Here is a 19,056-nt window from a genome sequence, read left to right as displayed (position 1 = left end):
AAGTGCCGACCAATAATTGATATATCAATATTTTATCACATTCCTTGTTGTAATGGGGTAATATTTATCTTATTATATATTTACTATGTCATTGTTTTATTGACAAAGAATTTCACATAACCAATTCACAAGTACCCAACTATTGTTCCTTTCATCAAATCACTCATGAAAATGATTTAATGAGTTAATAAGTGTTATTAATATGTGTAAAACAGTTCTTCCTTTACTTCCAATGTCTATAAACTTTATTAAAGCATTTATGTGTATTCATAACTAAATAAATCACAAATCTGGAGATAGGTTGATAAGATAAGAAGGGGATCCGCAGTCTGAAATGTTTGGGTTCTAGCTTATTTATTAGGAAATCACTGGCATTTACTTGAGTAAAATGCACCTTTTTAAATCTCCCAGTCATAGTAGTCTAATTGCATTTACTTAGTGATCTCTACATTTGCAGCGGCTAATGGGTCCTGATGGCATGTCTCTGGTGAACGGTACGACAGGGGTCCATGGGGAAGAGTACTGGACAGATGGTGGGGTCCCTCAGGGAAGACCGCCCTCCCCTCAGACTCAGACTCAAATACAGAGTCAGCCCCAGAGACAGGTCAGCGACGTCTACTCCAACACCCTGCCTGTTCGCAGGCCCCAGCCCGCTAAGAACAAGACTACTGTGGGTAAGAGAAGTCAACCTTTCTGCATATCCACACAACCACATGGTGAAATGTTATGATCAGGGTCCAAAATGAACACTCGCCAAGTACCAATGAGAGTAAAAATGGCTTTGGGGAGTAAATAAAACTTAAAAATAGCCGATGGCCTGTAACTTTATTTGGAAATTCAACATAAGAGTTTTACATAAGTTACATACGTTTTACAGATGTAGATTTTATTTTTTCCAGAACTCTATTTGGCAGGACACATTTAGAATATTCCTTACCTTAAGCTACCAAAACAAATATATGAGGAGCAAAATCATGACGTATCCTCAGGTTTTTGTGACCGGTGGAGATGGAGACTAGCTTGTATATGACACTGTGAGTGACCTGCAATGTTTGTCCCTATTGTTCAAGGGGAAAAACAGCAAAATAATCCCATTTGCATAAGAACAAAACATGTTTAATGCAAAATACAGCTTCATGGCTGGCAATAAATATTGATGGGCCCTGGATCATTTTAGACCAGGGTGATTTTGCTCCCTAGTTTAAAACAATCCTGATCCAGTCACTGAAACATTGGTCACTGGATCCATGGCACAGCATTAGTGAGACATGGTTTCAAGTTCAGCCTCTGTCATTTTGTGATTTCATTTCCCCCTTCTCTCTCCCACTACTTACTTGTCTCTCTCCATTGTCCTGTCCAAAAAAAGCATGTAGATCCCATAAATAAATTAAAAATTATCATGGCATCTAACATTCGTTTTGACCTGATGCATTACTGTATGTGATTTGTTTGCCTCTGTCCATCATAACCTCCTAATAATCCCCATCTATGAACTGACACTTCTCTGAGCAACAACTTTAAAATTGACCAAGCCTACCAGTGTTTGTGTTAACTGTTGCCTTCCAACATATTATCAAAGAAGATTTTGTTCTTTTCTAATGTAAGTCATGTGTGTTTGGATAGTTTTAAATACAATTTTACAGAAATTGTCCAAAAAATATGGTAAAACATTGCAAGGACACTTATATTAATAAAACAAGGTACTTAGAGAGGTTACATACTTTATTTTTTTCTTTAAATAAATGTTAAGAAGTGAATCCTTTTCACCTTACACTAATGTTTCACAGTCTCTGGAGTTTTTTTTAACAATGCTTTGTAATTTAACAATTTCTTTAAAAAAAAAAAGAAAATCCAAATAAATTACTTTGAAATTATTGCAATTAATATAATAGTTACTTTACAAAATTGAGGCTTGTATATTTTAATTTCTCTCTAGGAGAAACGAGAACTCTGCCCAGGTCAAGTTCCATGGCAGCAGGTCTGGAGAAGAATGGACGCTCTCGTGTACAGGCCATTTTCTCACACGCCGCTGGCGACAACACCACCCTGCTCAGCTTCACTGAGGGTGACATCATTACCCTGCTAGTACCTGAGGCTCGCGACGGCTGGCACTATGGAGAGAATGAGAAGAACAAGATGTAAGCATATTACTGTATTAGCTTGCTGGCAGTAATGGCATTTTGGTCAAGTACAATCTATTTTCGTTGTGTAAAAATGCACAAAATGCATGACCGAAACGGCAAGCACTAAAAATTAGCTGTATTTATAAAAATTAATAAAACCTGTCATTCACTACAGAAAGCATACTCTCCTCCGCCATGTTGAAAGTTTACGATTTCCATCTCAAAAACTCGGGTATAACAATTATCTCAGAGTTTCCCATGACTTGAGAGGATGTTCATGTGCAACTTCCGAGAGGGAAACTCGTATTTACAATAATTCCGATAGCACATGAAGGCAGCAGAAGTCCGACCTGGGTCATTCCCTGATACTTCTTTCACCCCTTCTTACCTGTCCACACTCTACTGTCCTATCAGTAAGATTTTCTTGCTTCCATTGTAGCAAACAAGATGCTCTTTGGAACATTCTCAAATCATCAAGGTTTTCCACAGACTGAAATGTCATATACCATGGGTCCGTTGAATGCTTGATTCTGATTGATTGACAGATGTTCTAAGGTGTGCAATTATTTTTCAAGTAAACGCACGGCAATGAAGAAGTTCCAGGTCTTGACCACATAACGGGGTTACACTTTATTTGAATGTGTCCTTGTTACAGTGTAAATACACAAGTAATTACTGATTATTACGAATTAACACGTACTTACTATAGGGTTAGGGTAAGGGTTTGGTTTAGGGTTAGTTGCTTGTAATTATAGATAATTGACTGTTATTACTATAGTAAGTACATGTAATATGTGTAACAAGGACACATTAAAATAAAGTGTTACCCATAACGGTTCCATATCACTTCGCCAAATTATTTCAGTTATTTCAAATAGCTGTACAGGCTACCACAGCAAAATAACAAAATAAAACAAAGACAGTGGTTAAGTACATCAGATAAGAATGACAATGTCTATAATATCCTGAATTTATTTCAATTTCGGTTGAGAAGCATCCTTGTGCTCTCTCTCTCTCTCTCTCTAACTCTCGCTCTCGTCTCACACACTCATTCGCTGGCACACATACGCACATAGACACTCGAGTCGTGACCAACAAACAGAGCCGCAACCCCACGAAGTGTTTCATTGTATTTTGCCCTAATCAGCCTCACTAGAAAGCACTATCGTGCTCTCCCTCCCTCTCTCTCACCCACACTCTCACACATGGACACACACTTTTTATGTTTTTCACACACATACACATACTCGGGAGCCTGACACATATCGATGTCAATGGACCCACGCAACTTAATAAAACAATTGTGTAGCAACGGGAAATACAAGAATGCCAGCACTGAGAAGTATACTTAAACTTGCATCTTGGCAATCTGAAGCGATGTTTTTGCTGACGAGAGCTGCAAACACAGATAATCCAACATGCACTCTTTCTGTTTTCTTTCATTCTTTCTCTCGCTTTCGCTCATGCGCACATGCACACACACGCACAAACGCTCTACCTTGTTACTTCAGTAAGTGCTCCAGTAAAGCAGCACAAGCATCGCATTCCTCCATTGCTATTTCTAAAGTTACTGTTTCGAACTAGCAACGAAGGCTCGGGCTGTTTCAAAACATGACGCTGAATCCGTGGCGGAAGAAAGTAGTTCCACTCACAAGAGTGTTTTATGGCCGAAAACCAAAAAATGTCTTAATATAAAACCCTGAATGATATCTTAAGGTGTGGTACAAGTTGTCCTGGGTGTCGGTTTGGGCTGCCTTCTCTACCCTCTGGGACACCACTACACTCAACTTCCTGTAGCCAACAAGATGCTTATTCATCACAGACAGGGCCTTGGTTGCAGCTTCCATGGTCAAGAAGGCTACAAATCCAAAGCCCTTTCTGTGACCCTTCTTCATAATCACTGTTCCACTTACAGTTTCTCCAAATAGAGAGAAGAGTGCATGCAGCTGTCCAATGCCCAGGCTGTAGGGAAGATTGGAGACATAGAGGCTCACACCTGGATGACGGCTCTTGATTTTTTCTGGTTTCTTTCTTTATTTTTTTATCCCCTTTTCTCCCAATTGTTGGAATGCCCAATTCCCACTACTTAGTAGGTCCTCGTGGTGGCACAGTTACTCACCTCAGTCCGGGTGGCAGAGGACAAGTCTCGGTTGCTTCCGCTTCTGAGACAGTCAATCTGCGCATCTTATCATGTTGCTCGTTGTGCATGACACCACGAAGACTCCGCATGTGGAGGCTTATTTTACTCTCCACGATCCATGCACAACTTACCACGTGCCCCATTGAGAGCGTAAAAGCCCTAATCACGACCACGTGGAGGTTACCCCATGTGATTCTACCCTCCCTATCCACTGTGCCAATTTGGTTGCTTAGGAGACCTAGCTGAAGTCACTCAGCACACCCTGGATTCGAACTCACGACTCCAGGGAGGTAGTCGGCGTCAATACTCGCTGAGCTACCCAGGCCCCCTAGTTTTCTGGTTTCTTGATTCCTCAGCCTTCTCTCAGCCTGTTGCTCCTCATGGGACTTAGTGGTTGATGGACATTTGATGGTCACTGATCAGCACCCAGAGTTTTTATGGCCCTGTCGGTAGCCTCAAAACTGGCATAATGGACAAAAGTATAGCCCTTTAATCCATTCTTGTAACACTTTACTTTGCATGACAGGATGTCCCCAAAGACTGAGAGCATCTTGTTTAGTGCCATGCTACAATGGTCCTTTGCCAGGCTCGTAATGCAGCTGTTCCCGCTTCCACTTCTCCACAGAGTGGATTTGTGCTTGGCCCACATAATCCTCACTGGCCTGCCCAAGAGTTTCTCAAAAAGAAGAGAGCAGTCTTCGCATCAGTGTGATGTGCAAAGTTCACATACCCACAGCCCAGAGAGCAGTTGGTCACACTCTCTCTGCACAGCCATACTGAGCAGATGGGTCCAAACCAGATAAATGCCATCAGCAACAGGTGTTCTGTTACTTCTGGGTGAAGGTTACCCACAAACAATGTTCCTGTCTGGTCTGTTAGTGAACCAGAATTTCCAGAAACTGGCACTCCAGGAAGGTGTTCTTAAGAAGAAGAATCTCTGCTAGAAGTTTATAAACCATGTCAGCTGAAATGTTCAGGTCACAATCAGATCTAGCAAATGATAAACTGAAGGTTTACATACTGTACCTTTTATAGGCCCAAATATGCAAATTTCAACGCAGCTGTAACTCTGATTGGTTGATGCAGATATTGGTTTTGTTAAGTTTGACCCTTCAGCTTTGTTCAGTTTGACCCTTGGAATTTCAGTTTGAACTTCAATTTTATATACTGTAATTGTGAATTAAAATTGAGCAAGATATTGTGACTCATTACCAAAACACAATTAGGGTGATTCACATGACAGTAAAATAAAACCATAAACATAAATAACTAAAATCAAATCAAATCCTCATTAGTGCCATAAATGAAAATATATGATATAATAAACCCCACTGTGGTTGAAAACACTAAATCAAAAAATTAATTCAACATAATCTTTGTCCCTCCACCAACACACATAGTTCTTGATTGGTAATATCGTAAAGAAAAAGAAAAAACATACAGACAGCCATACAGTGGTCTAATGGCACTCTAATACTAATTATTTTATTCCATATCGTTAGCATAAATACATCTCACCTGTGATTTGTTATATGAAGTTGAGTTTCTAACAAAAAACGGTTTCTTTTCAGGCGTGGCTGGTTTCCTTTTTCCTACACTCGGGTGCTGCCTGACAGTGAAGGCGAGAAGTTAAGAGTCAAGTATGTACCCTTTCAACCCATAAACCGTTCACAATCTGTGTTTTTGTGCAATAATTGATTGACTGACCTTCATCCTATAGTCTTCATCATGGGAAGAGCAGCAGCACAGGGAACCTGCTGGAGAGAGAGGACATGTCTCTGCCCATGCCCGACTATGGGCTGACCGCCCGACTCTTGGCACAGAGCCTAACACAGACTCGACCACGGCCATACAGCATGGCAGGCTTTGCACAGGTACTGCACACACGTATTAGCATAAGACAGGAATCTCTCACTGATATCTCCTTTCCTCTGAAGTTCTTTTTAACTCTGCATATTCTATTAATTTTCTTTAATCTGCTGGTGTAGGTTACTCTTAACATGCATGATTTTCATTCCTTTAATACTATGTGTTGATGCACTGTTGGATATTTTCCCTTAAAGCTCGAAATAAGTTGCTAAGCAGTCCTGAAATGTTCTTTTTGTAAATTCCAGCCAGCGCTAGAGGATTATGACAATCCTTTTGCCACAAGGTAAGATCGGCTCTTAATGAACAGAAATGCCAACACTAAATAATGAAGCAGTAAACAAGTCTTGCCAATATTACTCAAATGTAAAAACCGTACTGCTAGTTATACATGTGATAGTGAATAGTAGTTTTTTTCCCCCTTTCTTAGCTCTTTTGCTTGCTTATGCTAAATGTGCAATGTAGTGCTGATATTTGTTGGAAGACCTGCCCTGTTTCATCAGAAAATTGTAAATCATTTCTCAAGAGGTTTGTGAGTGAGTGTGTGAGTGAGTGTGTGAGTGAGTGTGTGAGTGAGTGTGTGAGTGAGTGTGTGAGTGAGTGTGTGAGTGAGTGTGTGAGTGAGTGTGTGTGTGAGTGAGTGTGTGTGAGTGAGTGTGTGTGAGTGAGTGTGTGTGAGTGAGTGTGTGTGAGTGAGTGTGTGAGTGAGTGTGTGTGTGAGTGTGTGTGTGAGTGTGTGAGTGAGTGTGTGTCTGTGTGAGTGAGTGAGTGTGAGTGAGTGAGTGAGTGAGTGAGTGAGTGAGTGAGTGAGTGAGTGTGTGAGTGTGTGAGTGTGTGAGTGAGTGTGTGAGTGTGTGAGTGAGTGAGTGAGTGAGTGTGTGTGAGTGAATCGTTGTTTATTTCACTGTAACTTCACAGTGTATGTGATCCATTCAGGTCAGGATCACAGCTTCATTGTCTGTGTGCCCTGAATTCACTGTCTCTGGTTTTCTAGCTGAGTTACAACAACTAGAAACCCTTATTTCAGTTCACTTTAAGTAAATGTTCAAAAACAAGGGAAGCTCTATCAAAAACACTTGTGGCATGCTGTCGGTTACCACAGACAACTTTCAAATTGTCCCTTAGTTTGCAGTAAGCAAAGTTAACGTGTAATGTATTTACAAAGGAAGTCTGTTATTAAGCAATAAGGTTCGAGAGGCTGTGCTATGTAGAATTTATTGTGAATATAGGCACAACATCCCAAGTGGTCTAGTACCAGGTTGCTTGACCATTTTTAATTTTCCTCAAAAAATTCAGTGATTACTTCTATGTATTGGTATTGCAAAACCACCAGTTTTTTATTTTTATTTTACTTGGTTTAACTACGATGGCCATCTTTGTGTCATGGCATATGACAAATTTAGGTTATACAGCTGTTTACGAAAACCTCAATATCTCGGCTCTGGGTGGTCCTAGCTCCTTGGAACAAAAACTGATCTCTAGAGCACATTACAAGGTACATGTGTACATATAAAAACATTTTGCACATTCTTGTTCCTTAGACTTAGAACTTAAGTCCTAATGTAATGCTCATGATTGCTCAAAGTTCCACTTTTAGGGTCAATGTATAATGATTCGAGTCTGTCTTAATTTTTTTTTAGAGGGTACCTAGGTAAGTATAGTGTGCACGCAGAACATTTCAGGTTTGAGACTTCTCTTTCTTTTCTTTTCTGTCTTTTTTTTTTTTTTTTTTTTATGGTGGTGAGTGTGCAATTTTTAAAAATTTTTAATTCCCCTCACTTTTGTGTTGAATACCTCTGATGGGGGACCAGATAGGAACCTAAAATTTTCATTGATAGAAGTCCCTTGTCCCTGGTAGGTCACTGTGTCCCACCTGCTACAAAAACATTTTTGTGATTGAAAAAGAAACCTGTATGGAGCAGAGTGAGGACTATGTATTTCCCGAAGATTCTCTTTAGAAGATTGACTCAGCTTGTGCTGCTCTTGGAGTATCCCCTGCATCCAAGATTAGGAAGATGAGTTCAGATAAAAGACAAAGTGATTTGTGAGCTAAAGTAGGAAGGATTTCTGAAACTTTGAAAAGAAATCTGGAAGAATCATTTGATGATATGATTCCAGCAGAGAATAACAATGCCAAAACTCCGTTGCCAAAAGAATATGACAGATTAATTGAGGCTTTTAAAGAAAAGCATGCCATAGCAAACAAAGAAGACAAAGTTAAAATTCTCCATTTATTAAGTCTTCAGGATTACTATAAAATTGCAGGCAGGTGAGTTTGATCAGGGTTGGAGCTAAGATCTGCACATTTGAAGAACCCTGTGATAGATCATGCTTCACTGTTGCCAATATCAAAAGTAGTAGCATTTTAGACCTCATTGACAAGCATAAGCTATTGTATGTCAATCATAAACATAATTACTGTAAAATACTTTTCATTTTTATTATTTGTTATGCTTATATTACATCTGTTCATTTCTCAAAATGCATGAATAAAGTAGGTTTTTCCTCAGATTTCTTCTAGCCCTAGCTCTGTAACCAGTGGTACCTCAAATGCAGAATGCTACTATAGAGGACTTATTTCTGTGAAAATTTCAGGTTCCCATCTGGTCCCCCAGCAGAGATATTCAACCCGAAAGTGAGGGGAATTTAAAAAAAATTGCACATTCTCGCCCCCATAAAAAATAAAAAAAAAGAAGAGAGAAGTCTCAAACCTGAAATGTTCTGTATGCACCTCACTTGCCTAGGTACCCCCTAAAAAAATTAAGACCAAAACTCGAACCCTTCCCATTATAAACTGATCCTAAAAGTGGAACTTTGAGCAATCTTGAGCATTACATTAGGACTTAAGTTCTATGACTAATGAACAAGAATGTGCAAAATGTTTATATATGTACACATGTACCTTATAATGTGCTCTAGAGGTCAGTTTTTGTTCCAAGGAGCTAGGACCACCCTGAGCCCCGAGATATTGAGATTTCCGTAAACAGCTGTATAACCTAAATTTGTTGTGTGCCATGACACAAAGATGGTCGTCGTTGTTAAACAAAGTAAATAAAAATAATAAAATGGTGGTTTTGCAATACCAATAAATAGAGGTAATCACTCCAAAAAAAATAAAAAATAATTTTGGAAAATTAAAAATGGTCAAGCAACCAACCAACTTTACAATTACTGGACCACTTGAGATGGACTGACCCAGCGGAGTAATCTCTGCAACCCCTTCAGAAATGACTATATTTACAATATGGCACAGCCTCGAGTGCCTTGATGCTTTTATAATGCAGTTACCACATAATAAAAATGGTAAAAGCATAAATGTTTAAAATCTTTAAATGCCATCCTTCCATAAGAAGCTGCTTGGTTCTTAAGAGCAGCAGCTTTTAATGGTGGATATGAGCAGCGCTGCAATTTGAATAATCTGTTAAGCATTATATAATATAATAATGTTTATGTTAATGAAAGTATAATAAAGGGATGTCTATTAGGCTTGGGATCGATGCCGTTTTCTCGTATTGATAATCGGAAGATTTTCTAGATGATTATCGAGATATATATATCAGGATTTTTTCAGATATAAATAGGGCTGCTATTTGCACAATAGTCTTTATCTTTTCAAACTTATTTCTCAGCACAACTTTGGTAAAGTGTGAGCGGCTGGGTTAATTAAAGTGGGTTGCACAGGACGTGTCTGGCGGGCAACATAGCGCGTTCTAAAATTCTACAAAATTATTTTCTATGAAGGTCCACGATGTATCGCCGTCTCTGAAGGCTGTTAAAATTCTCAACTCCCATATTTTTTTCTTAAAACCGACCCAAATCATTATCAAAGGACATAGATTATATCTTTCATATAGCCTACAAAATGTATTTTCTGTTACTAGTATGTCTTTTTTGTGGTTTGAATGAAAGACATTCAAGGCTACATAAAGAGAAATTGCATAATAAACATCGCCATTTCTAATGACACAGTGACACCAGTTTCATACACTAACCTGCAAACTCATCAACGTCACTTTAATTCTTGAAGTACAAAATCCTTCGTAACTTTGGACTGCCATCAGCTCGTAATGTGAGTGTGATGCCTTGTCCATGCCGCGACAGGCTTCAGTAAATGTTATGTCGCCCCCTTGTGGTCTCCCAAAGCTATTATGTCATACTACATTCAATGTAATGCAACTGGCATTGTTTTGAAAGCACTCAAATTAGACTTCTAATTTAAATGTGGCTGGTGTTAATATATCGATGCCTCAAAAATGTATCGATTAAATAACGTGCCAATCAGTTATCGATAAATCAATATTTAATGACATCCCTAATGTCTATGGTTTTTAGTGAAGAAATACTGTATATGTAGGTTCTTTTTCAACAACATTTGGCATGTTTGATTTTGTCGGAAAAAGAGCAGGTTGATGAATGCACACCCTCACAAGTTTAACACACTTCTAAAGCCTGAGAAATTTAGCATATAAAAATTATAACTATAATTAGTCAGAAATGCAATATGCTTCTTAACTACTTAAATAATTGGTCCACATACAGTATTATAACATTTGACATATTAAATATGTAAACAGCATATTTGAATTTACTTGCTGCATTCAGAATAAATGCAAAGACACATTTTAAAAGCAGTACATTAGTTTTATCAGGAAATACTTTTGAAAACAGCCAGTATGTGCTGCAGGGATGGAAACGGTCTGGTTCATCCCAGTGGATCCTTACATGGTGGTATAATATCTTTGGTAGCTCAGATTTGGCCTTATTTCTGTCACAGCGTTTACACTTTGGAAATTAAATCAAAGTTTGTGTGATTCCTTTGTAAAAAGTTCAAATCTACCAAAATCAGCTGCGGGGCAAAAATCAAATCATTTGATAACAGTGACAGTGATCCATAAAATAACATAATTTATGTCAAATCCACAGTTTGTCCTGATCCACCATTTTTGGCCATTTTCAGTTCAATTTGAGCGAAGTGGCCATTGAAAGCATTTATTTTCTGTGGTGCCAAAAGAACCCGTAAGTGCCGCCGCAGCATGTTTGTTAACAGTAACTTCATCTATAGTCCCTGACATTAAACAGGATGTTACTTTGCAACAGAAATAATGATTAGCAATGGGTGCTGTGCAGTGATACAAATAGCTGCTTTGTGAAGAGGTCATAGCTGTGCTTTATTATGAATAAAGCACAGCTATTGACCAAGGAGCATCCAGAAGCAGAACTATCAGTTTTAAAATTTCTGTTATACCATAGTTTTGATGAATTTACCATTATTCTACAATTTGGAAAGAAGACATAAAGAATGAGTAGGTGTGTCCAAACTTTTGACTGGTAATGTATAACTTTGCAGAGACAAGGTTAGTAAGTAATTTTATAACAGTGCTAGTCTTGTGGTTATGTCTTGCCCTATAGACTTCCATTGTAAATGCGTTAATGTACAGTATACACACAATTATTTTCTGTGGTAAACGATGTATAGATGCTGTAGATGAAGCTTTAGTTGGATTTTACACTGAATATTTTTCAGAATTTTCACCATAAAGATAAATTAAAATAAACCCAGATCTGAATACCTTCTTCTAAATAAATAACTTTTTGTAAATGACTATAAGTAATATATTTTTGGAAAAAGTTAATTTCCCATGGCATATTTCATTGCTGATGTATTTAATCTTAGCAGTGTAGTTTTTTTTTTTTTAGTTTTTTTTTTTTATTAAAGGAAAAGTTAATCCGCCCCCTTACACGCTTGACACGTGCCCATTTGTGGCTGTCTTGTCTTTTCTTCATTACTCTCTAAATGTGTCCGACCTGGCAAGCTTCCTTCTCTCTTTGTTCCACAGTTCCGATGGCAAATTGATTTCGACAGTGTGAACACAGACTATCAGACAGATACAGCTCCGGATAGCACAGGGGCCACGCCCCTTCTTCCCTTAACCCCTCCCCCTCTTAAGCTCTGCCTCCACACACTCCTCCTCCAATGGAAGGGGCCAGTCTCATCCCTCCTTTCTGTGCTCTCTTCTTCCCTGCGTCTTGCCGGGGTGATAGTGGCGGTCGCGTGTGGTGGGTCGGGGGGGAACTGTGAGAAGAACGACCGGAACGCAGTCCAACTGCTCGCCTCGCCGCTTTACAGACTCTGATTCGCCTGTAGTGACACCGCTATGACATCGCTGTGGACTCCAAAGAGACTGCTTACCACTTCCTGTCTTTCATGCATGAGCACAAGTTTGCTATGTGGTTGTTTTTTAAAATGACATCCTCATGTAAAAGTGCCAAAAGAAAAGCAAATTTGGTATTTTGGAGCAGCTCTCCTCATTACAAAGCTCTTGCTGATTGTTTTTTTCTAAGCAGAATTTATGGGAACCTCAAGCAAAATGAGTAATGTTTTTTTATTTTATTATGTGGTTCAGCTGTGCAGAGTGTGCTCTCTCTCTCTGTGTGTTTTTGAAGAACCTTTGTGATCCCTCGTGTATTACCTGGTGCTCCTCTGGTCCAGAGGCTGTGTCACTTTGTGCCAAAACGAACAGAACCTTAGATCTTCTTTCATTTCACAAACATCATTGGAATAATTGGAAGGAAAATCTGCATCCCAGATTAAAAGTGTGCCGAACGAGAGTGGACCTACGAAACTAGAATGAAGGTTGCATGAGCTTCAAAATACTTGGGTGGGACTCTGCTGTTTGCCAAAACCAGCATGTGTCCGCTCGCCCTACATGCATGAAAGAAAAGTGCTCTGAGCATAAACCCAAACCTTTTTCCCCCCCTAAAAAAAGAAAAACAGAAAACATTATCCTTAGACACATATAGTATGGGGTCAGAATAGTATTAAAATTAATATATGCATAAAATAACCTAATTCATATTCACATACAAAACATGAATACTAAATGCAATTTACAAATGTGTAACTTGACTCACATTCACAAAATATGATTCACAAACGTAGAACCGAATTCACAAACTAAGATTTACAAATGCGTAACAAGGGATGGATATAGTAAGAAATTTAATGATCCTGGTTCTGATATCTCCTAACAATGCGGTTTCTTAACAGATCCATTAATGATTATTTTTATAGTTTTGAGGGAGAAATATTGTTAAAGTATGTTACCTTTTCAGTGTTAAAATACTTTTATTCTATCCCAGCTTAATATGCAGAGTTAACTATAAGTAAGCCATTCATAGGTTAATTGTCTCGAAAACTGTAAGCACTGTGTCTCTGTGGCACTTTAAAAATGCATCTTTTTTTTTATTTTTTATTACTCAACCAATAGCATTAGTTGGGGGGACAATTTGTTAGTTCGCTCAATGGCAGATGAGGGGTGTATTCAGAAAGCTGTTTTGAAAACATTGTTTATTTTTGCAATTCCATTCAGTGGTGCTAGTGTCACATAAATTACATATTTTAGCTTTAACGTTGTCATTGTCAACAACCATTGAGTAATTACTCTGATTAAAGTCTTACAAGCTTGGATTTGTGTGTGGATGTTGAGATTTGTCTAAAAATTTAAAGCGCGTTCTCTTTATCCAATCAGATGAGACATTTTCAGTCCAGCCAATCAGCGTACTTAACGCAGGAGTAACACTAACTTATGCCTTACTACAGTTCAATGCATTGGGCAACACTGAAACAATATAAAAGAGCCTTAAGGTTACGCATTTGTAAATCAGAGTTTGTGATTATATTCATTTTGAGTCTTTTTTGACCCCATAATAAAGTCTCTAAAACATTCCCCCTTGTAGTATGTTTCCATGCAGATTTACGATGTTGACTGACAGATCCTCTGGAGCTGTGGTGTAGTCCTCGCTGTGTTGATGTTCTTTTGTTTCTTCTTTTGAAAACATTTTTTTTTTTTCCTTGGAAAATAGAAAACTAGGAAAAATGCACAAGAAATCAGTGTATCAATCACAATATGCATGCTGAGGAGGAACATAGTGAACATTGACCTTGAATGTATGGTGACTTTTTACAAAAAGAATAAATAAATATCTATATATTAATAAAACATTTGTTTAAATGACCTTTGGATGATTTTTTTAATTTGTCATCTTGAATTTTAAATGATTTGCATTGAAGACAAAAAAAAAAAAAAAAAATTCCACCACCTTAACTGTGTCATCCACAAATCAAAATCTGGGGGAAGTTATGATTGTTTTTGTTGCTGTCCTTTGAGACTTTTCCACCCCAGTTTAAATTCACTCATCCTCATATTGCCCTGAGAAGAGCACACACGTATAATCTTACATAGATTGTGTGTGTCATGACATTGTGTCTGTATGAATATGTGACATGTACCTGTGTTTTTGTGGCCTTTGCTTGCCTGCTAGCCTTTTTTCTTCTAACTTCTCTTTCTGTGTTCTTACAGCTTGAACTGATCTATTTGAGATGTATAAGAAACTAGACACATAGTTGCCCCAGAAAGTTTTTGGACACTTTTTGACACTGAAGTCACACTTCAAATGTCATTAGATAACAAAATATCAAATTATGCTTTTCTCAGAACAAAGAACTGATATGAAGTCAGTTCCCCTCAAGTTCAAAAAAACTCATTTATGTGAAATGTTTTGCTTGTAAAGTGTATATTTCTTTAAAATAAATGCCACTTGGTTTGATATTTTATTATAGAATGTAAAGACATTTTTAAGTGGCTTAATTGTTCAAATACTTTTTCGGGCAACTGTACTGTATATGTAGAAGTCTATTTTATAAGCATGCCTTTTATTTAGAGAACTATGAACACTTGGGATTTAAATGTGCTCCTCAAATGTTAATTTTTTTCAAAACACTGTCCTTTATACAGTAAATTGGACTTGTTATTGTAGATTTCTAACCAAACTGCTATGGGCAGACTTTTCATTTTGCATAATATTTTGAACCCATGTCATTTCTAGAAGCGTGTTATTTACTCATCTTTAAACATATAAAACTGTAACGTCATCCATCTTATACAGTGACCAATCAAAAAAAAAAAAAGATTTTTTTTTTTAAATGCCATGTCACAGAGCGAGTAACCATCTAACGCAACACTAACAGTCGTGTGAATGCAGTGGAAATGTAGCCATGCATAGCCTCGGTCTGAGGTACAAACCCCTGGATTCTCTTTACCTTCCAGTTTGGGTCCTGAATTGTCCCGTTTCTGAGTGTTGCAGGACCTCTGTAAGTCACCTGCCTCCATCGCTACTCAGCCAACCAGTCATGCCCTTTCTTATTTTATTTTTTTCTCTACTTTCATTCGCTGTTCAGCTTAAACGGGCACTAGGGCTTCACAACTTTGTTCCGTCTCATGCTGCCACCTGCCTCTCTGGTTGGTTCTTGGCTTTTTTTTTTGTGTGTGTGACGTGTAATTCGTACCAGCCAGAGAGGTCATTGGTTGCCAGGAAATGGTGTTTTCATGGAGGCAATATGTTGGCACTGGAGGTAACCCAAAATCTAACTCTTGCATGCATTTATGAATGCTGACCAAAGTAAACACTCATAGACTTAACTGTTTTGTTCCATTTGCATGCTTGCTCAAAACACCCTTCATAGACTTCTCCAAACACCTGTTCACAAGTATATGTCAAATGAATCACTGTATGCCTTTCAGCAGTACTTTATTATGTATCCCAGACTAAAATGCTAGTACAATAGATCTTATTTAGTTCATAGTTTAGTACTTTTTCTATTCATTTGTTATACAGTGTTTCTGGAAGCCCCTCAACACGCTGTTGATTCAAGTCAACGGATCGTTAGTAGAGGCTCCAAGACCTGAAATGGGTGTATCAGATAAAAGAGACACTGGGAATATGTGGATGAACCACACAAAGAGGTGTCCAGGTCACATCTTACCCCAAAATCAAAAGGGAAAATCAAGAAACTATACTTTGAATTATGAAATAAAGTTTACTATTAGGACCCTCAAGAAGTTTTGCATTGTGACCATTATTTTCATGGCAATTAAACTCATTTTACCCATCAATTCTTATTACTAGTAATGCAAAATACAGTCTCATTCTCCTTTCTGTAACATGTAATCATTTGTTTAAATTATTTATACATCATAGTAGCATTTGTAGTACTGCCTTTAAAAATCTTAAGATTTTCATTTTTTTTTTAAATAGTTGTAAAACTTTTTTTTTTCTTTTGCTGTAAAACAATGTTATATTAAAGGAATAGTTTTTAGGAATAGTAGAGAAATTCTCTCATCATTTACTCATCCTCATGCCATCCCAGATGTGTATGACTTACTTTCTTCTGCTAAACACAAACAGAAAAATTTAGAAAAATATTTCAACTCTGTAGGTCCATACAATGCAAGTGAATGGTGACCTTTTAAAGGTCCAAAAAACATATAAAGGCAGCATAAAAGTAATCCATATTACTCCAGTGGTTAAATCTATATCTTCTGAAGCGATATGATAGGTGTGGGTGGGAAACATACATTTTAAGTCCTTTTTTACTATCAATTCTCCTCCCTGCCCAGTAGGTGGCGATATGCACAAAGAATGTTAAAGTGAAAGTGGAGATTTATAGTTAAAACAAATTACTTAAATACTGATCTGTTTCTCACCCACACCTATCATATCACTTCTGAAGATATTCACTGAACCACTGGAGTCTTATGGATTACGTTTATGCTGCATTTAGGTCCTTTTGGAGCTTCAAAATTTTGGTCACCATTTACTTGCATTGTATGGACCTACAGAGCTGAAATATTCTTCTAAAAATCTTTGTTTAGCAGAAGAAAGAAAGTTAAACACATCTGGAATGGCATGAGGGTGAGTAAAAGATGAGAGAATTTTCATTTTTGGGTGAACTATTACTTTAATTTAAAAAAAAAAAAAGAGAGAAGCAATAGCAGATGCATTATATTTATGAGAATTAGGGGGTTACATTTTCTTATTTGTCCTGACAACAATGTCACAAAGTAATAACGTTCAAAGGTTCCTACTACATTTTCTTTATGCAAAATATGATTTCTTATATTTTTCTATTTGGTTTTGGGATGAAATGTGACCTGGATACATTCTTGATGAGTTTCCTGCAATTCACCCTTGATCTGTTGCGGGTCCTCCAGGAACAGGGTTGGGAAACAGTGTTATAAAAGTCAATGGGTCACTAGTGTGTGAGCTGTGTTGTAGATGCACTGACCGTGTTTCTTTTCCACCCCATCTAGTGACCGTTCTTTGGAGCTCTTCCTTAGACAAAGCATCATGGACGACCGATCTGCTCCTCTGTACTACTAGAGGGGCCCTTGCTGTGGCCTGTGCACTGTACTGCCCTCTTCTGTTCTGTCTGTGTCATTGCAACAGCATATGAAGGCAGAGCTTAAGTGCTTGCTTAAATGGGGTTAAAGGAAGGAGAATAGACAGTAAATCTTGCATGTTCTGTCCTGAAAAGATTATAAGAGTAATGATCTTAACTCTGTAGCTTCATAATTATTGACATTTGTAGTAAGGAATTTGAAGAGGTAATGACTTTTATTTAAAAAAAAAATATTTATTTTTTTTTAAATCATGTTAACTAACCTGGCACATCAAAAACTGACCATGTACTTTTATTGGAAGGGAGTGAAGATCTTGAATGAAATAAATGAAATACAGCATCACATAAGAGTATGCCTGCAATCTGACTGTTGAGATTTGAGATCATTTGCAACTTGAATGTAAATATGTAACAAAATATTTAGTAGATTTAAATTCCATATATTGCAATTTCATATTTTAAGCAAGCCTTTTTCTCAGTTAAAAGCTGTGTGACATGTCTCTGTATCACCTCTATATATTTTGAAAGCTGTGCTCAGGAGACATTACAATGAAACCTCTTCACAGGGGTCTTGATACTGTGGTCGCTCTAGCATAAACCAACTGCCATGCTTTGATTTATTACTGCAGCCTCAAGCTCTAGTGATGCATCTGCAAATTCTCTGGTTAAAGAGTTCTGTACAGTATATTAGTCGCAATATATAGTGCAATATTGACATGCAAGCATCATTGCAATTCTTTGAAAAAAAAAACAAAAAATACAAAATCTGTATCTCCACTGGTGTAAGTACAGGGAATTGCTTGTGTGATTGTGTGTTATGTTGTTTGATTAGTTTTTTTTTTATTATTATATGCCACTACTGTCACTTGTTTGTTTCTTAGAAATTTCAGCAATTGTTCTAGATATAAGAGGGTTTGTTACTTTTTCTCCAGCTACTTTTGCTCACAAGCTCTGTTGAGAATATAAATGTATTTTATTCCACATACTGAACAATAGTGCTTATAAACTATCAAACTTAGATTGACTACACAATAATGGAAATCTATAAATTGCAGGTTATGTAAATATGTATCTTTGTTTTTGCCTGAGGGACAGAAAATTACATTTCTAGAATATAATCTTTATCACAAAAGCTCTTTGTACAGATAATCTTTAAATAGATTTCTTGCCACAGGACAAAAAAAAAAAAAAGTAGTTTAAATGCTAATATGAATTGCATGTTTTTGTAATAGGGCAACTACTCTGGTTTGTGTGATGAAAGTGGGGTATTTTGTGTCTGATCAGCTTTAAGACCCATTTTATAACGTTTTTGTTTTTGTTGTTGGGTTTTTGTTGTTTTTATTTTTTATTTTTTTTGCTTTTCTAATGTTCTGTTCATTCTAATTTATGGTTACCTGCAAATGTATGTGCACATTCTTGTCTTTCATGAAATAAAAAGGAATTAAAAACTTCAAATATAGCTGGAAGCAGCAATTATGGGGTTAAGCGGGTTAACTGACATTATGTGCATTCATAGTTCACCCAAAAATAAATATTCTCTCAACATTTACTCTCACCCTCATGCGTCCCAGATGCATATAATTTACTTTCTTCTGCCGAACACAAAGATTTTTAAAAGAATATCTCAGCTCTGTGGGTCCATACAATGCAAGTGAATGGTGACCAAAACTTTGAAGCTCCAGAAAGCA

The 19,056-nt window shown here is 37.4% G+C and overlaps 1 protein-coding gene across 5 annotated transcripts in view; it reads left to right on the top strand.

Moving 5' to 3' along the window:
- LOC127451718 (brain-specific angiogenesis inhibitor 1-associated protein 2-like) overlaps positions 1–18,823 on the top strand; it is a 141,934-nt gene extending 123,111 nt beyond the window's left edge. Inside the window, exons 9-15 of one of the 5 annotated variants that reach the window (XR_007899133.1) lie at positions 458–674; positions 1,937–2,138; positions 5,835–5,903; positions 5,984–6,137; positions 6,378–6,415; positions 11,967–15,280; positions 17,280–18,823. Coding sequence is in view for 4 of the 5 variants with exons in the window: in XM_051716614.1 (XP_051572574.1) it covers positions 458–674; positions 1,937–2,138; positions 5,835–5,903; positions 5,984–6,137; positions 6,378–6,415; positions 17,280–17,349 (750 nt within the window). In the remaining variant the exon portion in view is untranslated. Of the gene's footprint in view, positions 1–457; positions 675–1,936; positions 2,139–5,834; positions 5,904–5,983; positions 6,138–6,377; positions 6,416–11,966; positions 15,281–15,482 lie in introns of all 5 variants that reach the window. The other 4 variants (XM_051716617.1, XM_051716616.1, XM_051716614.1 and 1 more) reach the window with 4 other exon arrangements.
- The last annotated feature ends 233 nt before the right edge of the window (positions 18,824–19,056 follow it).

This window comes from Myxocyprinus asiaticus, chromosome 14 (assembly GCF_019703515.2).
Source record: "Myxocyprinus asiaticus isolate MX2 ecotype Aquarium Trade chromosome 14, UBuf_Myxa_2, whole genome shotgun sequence".
Taxonomy (NCBI): domain Eukaryota; kingdom Metazoa; phylum Chordata; class Actinopteri; order Cypriniformes; family Catostomidae; genus Myxocyprinus; species Myxocyprinus asiaticus.
Note: the sequence above shows the minus strand (reverse complement) of the source record. Positions and strands in the feature narration are given on the sequence as shown.